This window comes from Eleginops maclovinus, chromosome 23 (assembly GCF_036324505.1).
Source record: "Eleginops maclovinus isolate JMC-PN-2008 ecotype Puerto Natales chromosome 23, JC_Emac_rtc_rv5, whole genome shotgun sequence".
NCBI classification, from domain to species: Eukaryota; Metazoa; Chordata; class Actinopteri; order Perciformes; family Eleginopidae; genus Eleginops; species Eleginops maclovinus.
Window position 1 is genome coordinate 15858455 of NC_086371.1, and position 8856 is coordinate 15867310.

At 44.0% G+C, this 8856-nt stretch overlaps 1 protein-coding gene across 1 annotated transcript; it reads right to left on the bottom strand.

Moving 5' to 3' along the window:
- Positions 1-1223: 1223 nt before the first annotated feature.
- fgf16 (fibroblast growth factor 16) lies at positions 1224-6895 on the bottom strand. Its single transcript, XM_063877262.1, has 3 exons — positions 6485-6895; positions 4821-4924; positions 1224-2504 (listed from the first exon to the last, which is right to left on the bottom strand). The coding sequence occupies exons 1-3, from the start codon at positions 6786-6788 to the stop codon at positions 2259-2261; spliced, it is 654 nt and encodes a 217-aa protein (XP_063733332.1). The 5' UTR covers positions 6789-6895; the 3' UTR covers positions 1224-2258.
- Positions 6896-8856: the final 1961 nt, after the last annotated feature.

Sequence of the window (8856 nt, forward strand, 5' to 3'; positions counted from 1 at the left end):
ACATGTGTAAACCATAAAATTCTCTGTTGGAAAGCAACGTGCGCTTCCCTTAACACAGCTCTTTAGCAGTTGGAAGGCAGATAGCTGATACATCCTAATGCAGTGTCCCTGTATTTCACACCCACTGCACTAAGTGCCTTTTGTCCCTCTCTTCTCCCTTCAATCTTTCATCTATTTTTCCCTCTCCCGGTATTGTTTTCATTTCTCAGTCTGCCAGGGTTTTCCCCTGCATGTCTTTGACTTTTCCATTCCCTCCCCCCAAGGGGAGCTTGCTCTCACAGCTTACAGATATCTGCCAGTGGAGAAACATTACAACTATTGCAGATGTTGAAATGTTGATCCCATCCCCTCACAGCCTGAGATTACCACCACTCCAGGTTTGCAGCACGTCCCTGCTGGTTCTGAGAGCAGCAGGCAGCTGTTTCTGTCTGTTGGGCAGGCTGCAGACTACACTATAGTGGAGTCTGTGAGGCCCCTGCAATGGACAACCAATCACTGCTCTAAATCCATGCTGATGTGTAAAGCCAATTAGGAGCCAGGATCCAGTTGCATAAGGAATCTGATTTTGTACGGTGGATGTAGGCGGACTAAGTCCTTATGGAGACAGAGAGGGCCTGTGCACATTACTTGGTAGAGGGTTTATGAGGCCAAATTGGCATGGGATTGTATCATGTTCTCCTCTGGGAAAAAAAATCTGCTGTATCTTTTTACCGGCAGGACACAATGTCATGCAACTGGTGCTATGAACAACATTACATTTGAGGTATTTAAACAAGAAGAAACCAAATAATTATTCCGTTATCTACATTTCTGCAAAACGTTAACTTTCTAGACTGAACAAAGAAAGTTATTTTTTGAATATAAGATGGGTGTTCATTATCAGGTAAAACACATCAGTGTCTTGCTCATGGTGGTGTTGGAGAAAAGTCAGGGGATCACCGATGTCATTTAAATTTGTCCTCTGGGAATGTTCGTAGAACGTTTTATGGCAATCCATCCAACAGTTGTCGAGATATTTCAGTCTGGACCAACGTCCAGCTGGCCTACATTATCATTCTGCTATCATGGCTGAAAACAAGAAATAGAAATGCAACATTCACATCGATTCTATATCTGGTTTTAATTGGTACATCAGATTTTTTTCATCCAAGCAAAAATAGTCTCACAATGAGTTCTAGCAGGACAATTTTATTGTCAAGTTCATTGCAGTTTTTTGTGTGTAATTTCAGTAGAATCTACAGTCCGAGTTCATTACAAAATAAAGTCTTTGCAATAAATAAATATATATATTTATACTTTATATGTAGAAAATAAATATATTGTACATCTCATAAATAGGATCACCCATATGTACACCTCTGCTGCTTGCATTTTTAGTAATGTTCCGGACACTATGAACACTACAAGTCACCATCCTTTTCAAAAAACCTCTCACAATTCTTTACAACCACAGTCAGAGAAGTGCTTTTGCCCCGAATCTTGCTAGCCTGTACGGCATATAAATGCTACAAGACGTGCAATTTGGTAAAAGAGATCATTAGACTCTGATTACCAGTGAGCCTACAGATCGAGGTGGGGATGTGCAGTAAGTGCTCTTTCATCTATCACACATTCATCTTCGAAATAGTTCTCCCCTTTTTCTTATCTTTGATTTTAAAGTCATCTTATAAAAACTCCAGTTTGTCTTGTAACAGTTTTTTGTCTGCCTCACAGACATTCTTCTTCTTCAGTACCTGACCATCCCACCCTGTCACTTTACAGTTTCTTCTTATATCCATCCCTGTGTATGTGGAATGTGCCCTTTTCCTTCCTTAACTCTATATAGTGCATGACAAATGCACATAGTTAAATCTACGGTGCTTCCCGTCATGTGGAACTCCTAAAAGTCTCTATGGTGTTCTCATAGTCCACCATTCATTTTTACCCCACCAGCTTAGTGCTACCCAGAACCATTCCCTTCAGTATCTATGCCTTTACCTCTTAAAGTGGTTATTGAGAAAACATGGCACCTGATTTGATCACCACACAGCTGAGCAGTCATGTGGGCCTCCTCCGTCCATGCAGTGGTTTTACAAGATAACATCTCCCGCCGACATTCAATGTTTATGTCAGTGCTTGGCGGTGGGCCGAGGTGCAAACACAGTGACCTCAGGGGGAGCTGAGGGTAAACAGTTCTGTACCAGGGCCAAAATATCCACAACACCCCCTCTCTGCTCCTCTTTCATTTCTAAATCCAGTTCTCCAAGTGTAAGCACTGGTCACCTGTACTGGAATAAGTCCCTGTACTCCTGAGGGATCTTCTCAATCTCCACCGGCCTGGGTAAGAAGTGAGTGAGCTTCTGGTGCTTTTTAGTCCTGTTGCCCTCCCTGGGTGAGCCGTCTTTGTTTAAGGCCACGTAGTAGAAGCGTCCCGTGTCCGTGTGCTTGTACAGCGTCGAAGCGTAGGTGTTGTACCAGTTCTCCTCAAACTGCTCCCTCAACACGCATTCTGCTGACAGCTTCTTCTGCAGGTCAGAAAACAACATCAGTCACGTGTTAAACACCTGCCTACACGCCGCTGAGTGAGAGAAGAAAGATGCAACAGAAACATGATTAAGCAGAAAAAAAATGCAGCTGATGTTGAAATGGATTATGCCACTTGGCATTCAGATCCAACTCCTCCTGGTATGCTAGTTAATGTGTTTCATTAACCTATTCAGGACCGCACTTGAAAGCTGAAATGAACCGGTAGAAACTCATTAAGGCAGGTGGTTATTATTACAAAAGAGGGGAAGTCATTACTAGCTGCTTTCCACTTTACGCCCCACGCTCATTCCTCAGACCTGTTAACCTCTCCTTGTGCATGGGGACTTATTTCCCTCCCCGTGATGCAACAATCTTCCCTTGGTCTCTGATGTTGACACACACACACACACACACACACACACACACACACACACACACACACACACACACACACACACACACACACACACACACACACACACACACACACACACACACACACACACACACACACACACACACACAGAGTAGCAGCTCTCAAAGCCTCTGTCTTCACTGACAGCGCAGCATGAGCGATGGCTGTGGGTTCAGCAGGTGAGAGTGTGCTGGCTGAGTGAGTGTGTGAGAACAATAAGAGACATCAGGGCTAGAGCTGCTCTCCTGCCAAGACAATTCAGTCATGCATCAAGAGGGTCCAACCTCAGCTGATATTGGGGTATCACCGGGAGCAAAACGCAAACCTCTTTTTCAAAGGTGTCACTATCCCACCCCTTTTTTCCTTTGAATACAACTTTCATGTGGTTTTTGTTCAAGGCCAGTCCCTTATTTGAACATGATACGGTAATAAGAAGTCTTTGTGCAAGAGACTCAGTTTTTATTCCAGCAGCAATCTTGTTGATTGGCTGTCAGGCTCTGCTTGGCTGGGGCTATGTGGTGAAACTGTTGTCTGTAAACACAGCCCTGAGGGCACATGACTGGGCCAGCTCCAACCTTTCTCACACACAGACACACACACACACACACACACACACACACACACACACACACACACACACACACACACACACACACACACACACACACACACACACACACACACACACACACACACACACACACACACACACACCTCATCAGATCAAAAGCTCGCCGAGGTCTGGCTGTTGTGGGGCGGAAGCACCCTTTTACCTGTCCCCCACCCTCCTCCACCTCCTGGCCTCTCAGCCCCAGACAGACGTGTCTACATCCCCCTGTCAGTCAGGTGACTCAGTCAGGTGTGCAATTACCCCCCCCCCATAACCCACAAATCACCACCTCCCACCATCGCCCGACCCCCAGGCCCCCCCTTGTCCCAGGGTCAAAGCTCCAGGATGCCAGACTCTGATAGCACGCAGTAACAATATCTGCACTTTCAACATAATGGCCATGCTTAAAAGTAGCCTCTGTTCGAAATGCTCAGAGCCAGGGGGAGTCTGGGCCCTGAGGGGCCCCCAGGTAATGCACTGGGACACCTGATACAGGTAACCCTTGCATACTTCCCCTTCATTGTCTTTATCTCTTCTCTCTTTCTGTCTCCAGATACCAATTGCATGAGAGAAAGATAGCCAGGATGAAAGAAATATCTTTTTGATTCTGCGTACATTTACTGTATTAAAGCGAAAGATATTTCTTTAATGTTGAACACTGCAGTCAACACTTGAGTCCAGCTGTGCACAAAGAGGTAATCTCCAGCAAATTCACCCACAGCACACATCCAAAGAGACTCCAAACACTCCTGTCTCCACTCTGGGAAAATATGTAAATATTTCTGCACATCTCAAAACTAAATGAAGAGGTAGATTTGCTCTCCAAAGCTGCAAAATCTGCATTTCCTTCAAAGACTTGACATGAAATACAAGAATAATACATGATTGTTTTTTCGTTTCTTTGCTAGTGTTCCTGGTCAACTTTGGATCTAATTCCATTATAAATGTATCCGTCCCTATTGTGAAGGAAAAGGAGAAGGAAGTGTGTGACGGAGTGTAAGACCCTGTAAAAGAAACATGCTTGTATTGTCTTACTGAAGTTTTCCCATCGCACAGGAACCTTGATAACAAACCAACTCTCAGATTGCTCCTGAAAACATATTTTGATTGCCCTGCACTAACACTCTGTATATTGTAAGTTCAACTCTTTATGAGACGCTGTGAACAAGTGCTTTCTGTAAAACAAGTCACGTGTGTCGAGTGGCAGACTTGTTGTGAATGAGACCCCAGGCTGTTTAGTGAGGGCGGGGTTGTAAATGAACGGAGAAGGGTTTTTTTTTTTTGACTCACCGACCCAAAGAGCTCTCCTTTCTCATTCATGCCGAGGTAGAGTCCAGCGTCTACCCCTCTGATGCTGACCAGACCCACTGCCAGACTGATGAACTCCAGGATACCTGAGGTCAAACAATGCACACACAATGCACAAAAACAGTCAAGAAAGCCCACACACAGACGACCCTCCCCATCAACAAGTGGCCTCCAGTTATGTGACCTCACAACGGTCAAAATGTGCATCAGAGAACTGATTTTCGAAGCTTTATTTTTGCTTTATTATCACATTTTTTCCTGCAATGTAGCTTTCCATTCATAAATGTTGAAAGAAAACAAACAAGTTTGCATCTCCCTTACACAATTGGAAAAAAATGCAATTGTAAGGCCACTAAATAATTTATGTTGACATTGATTACAGCTGAAAGGGCACATGTATGGAGCGGATGCACCAGATAAAGATTTCTTTGATTTTCTAGCTTCCTGGTCTGAGGCACATAGATCATTCACTACATTAAAAGGTTGTGGTGTCTATAAAAGTGTGCATCCTGTCTTTTGGGATTTCCCAGTGGCTACTAATACAGCCAGAGAAGCTGAGATGTGGGTAAGCTGTTTAGTGGGCTCCTGACTCACTGAAGGTTGTAACCTTCAGTGAGTCAGGAGCCCACTAAAGTGAACATGTACTTCAAAGGCAGGAAAACAAGTGGTAAAATTAAAAGCTATTGGCTGTTGTGATGCAGAGGTTAGTCAGAGAGGATCCAGCTGCCTGTTCTGACTGGCAGAGGCCTGCTTACAGCCACCTGGTCCCCATCTCCCCGACCTCATCTGATGCCAGAGAATGACAGAGAAGATCCCTCTAATTTTTTTGTGGGGTGAACAGTGTATCCCTCTAATCAAAGCCACGTCTTCCATGCAGCTCTGACAAAGACCTTGCATTTTAAATCTAAGTGAAGCCAGAAACAAACACGCGGACCACCCATCCCTGTACACCGGCTTGTTTTGGCTCAAGTCTGAACATTAAACTTCCCTGGATTCCGCAGTGGTCATGCTTTAATTTAGGGTTATTCTGCTTTTTTTCCCGCAGCCAGCGAGCCGGCCTGCACCTGCGAGAGATGACTACATTGATATGAGGCGCGAGACATGTGCGTATCTGACCTCACTTGTTTATCATTCTCCCGCGAGCCGCACCTCGCTCCATATACATTAATGATACCAAATCTTCAGAGCTGTTGCGCGCGCCCACTGTTGCTCTTAGCGTGAGACGCGCACGCGCTGCTTGTTTGCACGGCTGAGGAGAGACACCTGCCCCCCACGCGCAGAGGTGTGTGGCCAGGTGACTGTGACGCACGAGCATTCACTGGGGAGCGCGGCAGGAAAAAAGGCTCCTAATTAAACTCACTTCACCCAGTTTCAGAGTGACAGCAGAGGAAATTATTTTAAGTGAGAGAACATGATATATTACATGGCACTACTGTAAATTCATTTTGTAATAAGCTATTGATAATTGCTTTCCTTGAGATAACCCGAGGCCACATTCACACCTTTACATTTACACCTCCCTTATAATTATTGTTTGCCAGTAATAAATTGATGGTTGATGACAAAATAAACAATTTCTGTCAGTTGAGACAGTAACATAATATGACAGAATCTTCTACGAATGTAACAAAAACAGAAATCCTCACCAAATCTGCTGTGGTCTTGTCTTGTCCCATACACAGTCCCATTGGGGAATATCTCCAGCTGAAAGCCGGTCCTGCAGTAGAGCTGCCGTCGCCTCAGGATCCCCTTGAGGTGCCCGAAATCCGTCGGCGACCCCCGCTGCAGCCTCCCTTCAATCTGCCCCAGCCTCTCATTCAAGCCCACTGGAGACTCCGGTAAGGGCACAGTCCCGAGTGCAGGAAAGCTTTGTAAATCCAAGTCGAGTGTCCCCAGAAAATTCCCAACTTCTGCCATAGTGTGCACAGCTGTCAAATTAAGCGAAGGCATTTCAAAAGTTCGGTGCCTCAAGGAGAGAGAAAAGTTTACACAAGTCCAAAGCGTACCCAGCGCGCCTTGCGCCTCCAAAATCAGCAGCGTCCTTTCAGCTTATTGCTCGTCCTTTGCTATAATCATCAGTTTGATATCTCTGTTTATCAGATGGAAAGACTCTATTATATACATACTCCCCACGCATTCTCACATTGGATATTCAAACACAAGCCACGCCTGGCTGGCATCCCTTCTTACGCGCATCAGTTTCCTCACTGAATGTGAACTTTCAGTCCAACTGATGGTGCCGCTGTGTTTACGGGGTTTTCACTGCGCTCTGACAAAGCTCTGACTATCTTCCGACCAAGCAAATCCGAGTCCAGCAGTGTCTTCTCATAGCTCCTGCTGCGCTTCTGAACGCGGTCCGAGGCTGTCTGATAAAACCATATCGCCCATCCTTGCGCAGGCAACACTTTTATTTTTTTTGAATGCGACACAGATGCAGGAGCGAATGATGTTCATCATTGTTCGAACACAAATGGTAGCTGACACAAAGCTGAACATCTACATTTATCATAAACTGCAACTACCACTCCACCACAAAGGCAATCCATATTTTACTGTGAATGTAGCTTTTTGGTCACACCATAGCCTCTCCTGGAAGAAAAAAAAAAGGAAAACCACAAAGTATCTGGCAAAGGTTTCGCACTCAGAAGATTATCAAAATAACCTGAGTTTAATCTCAGAGCCATCCAACCTCCTGCAGAAGTGTCAGTGCCAACCACCGGACGTTTTCATGAGAGCATTTTCTCCACCTCCTCGTTGGAAGCAGGTGCTTCCTCGCCCCTCTGCACAACGTTTGCAATGTGCTCCAGCAAACCAGCAGCTAAACCACTTGTACTACTGGCAAGGAAAGGAAAAAAAGGAAAATCCAAAAGCTGATGACGTGTAGAATCAAATCTGACTGCAGTAGAGACTGTATGAACTTCTGGAGTCTTCTTTAAGATGTAATTTAAAGAAGAAAAAAAGTTTCAAATAAGTACTGCTCTTCCACAAAAGTGTTGCTGCTTACTAATTATGTTGCTAGATGAAACAGCACTGGAAGCACCACACAGAAAGTAAACACATACTGGTATAAATTGAACTACTTTAAAACAAATGTCCTCCCTTAATCAACAGCTGTGGTTGGAAGTATTCACATCATTTACTTACTTTGTAAAAGCAGAAAAATAAAAAATAATTCAATTCAACAATCAACAATTTACCAAATAAATATTTAATAGTGTCAAGAAAAAATAATGTAAAAACATAATCTGAAAGTATAACTATTGTAACTATAAAATAAATCAAATACCATTACATGTGAAGACTCAAATAAAGTACCTGAAAGAGGACTAATAATGAACACGAGTTACACTTTAGCTTTATTGTGTTATCATCAACACTGATCTGTTGTGTTTATATTTTTGATATGGCAAAAGCTGTTCTTAACAACACTGTTAAATAAATGTACTTACTTACACATCATATTTGAGCTGAAGCCACAAATCAAACATTGTGTTTTTTTTTCAGGTGTAAAGGGAGCTGTGCAGCCATGCACATGAAAGGGAACACAGAGAAAGCCACAACAGGAATAATGGATAATAGGTGTGATTTATGATTGAATGGGGATTTTGCATCTCTTCCCTGCACAGTGGGGCAACCGGTCCCAACTTGTGTCTGCGCAGGGCAAAAAAGAGAGAGGCAACTGTTTAGAGAAGACCTTCTTTCTGTGCAAGGATTGAAATGAAAACAAACTCCAGGAGTGTTTTAATTAGTTCACTGTTCTTGAGATATCAGTGACAGCAGGACGGGTGGGAGGGCAGGGCATGATTACATCAATAACACCGTTTAACTATTAGGCATGTTATTTTAGACCTCCTTCAAGCTGTTTTTGGAAAACCCCGTCTTCAGGGGGAGTTCTCTCTGTAGAACTGCTCATCACAAGCAGCAGCAGCTTCCCTGGAGAGAAATGGGAGATATGACAGGGTCCCGCTCCCATGAATGGTGACAAATAGCATGTTAGAATTATCCAAAGTATGTCTGA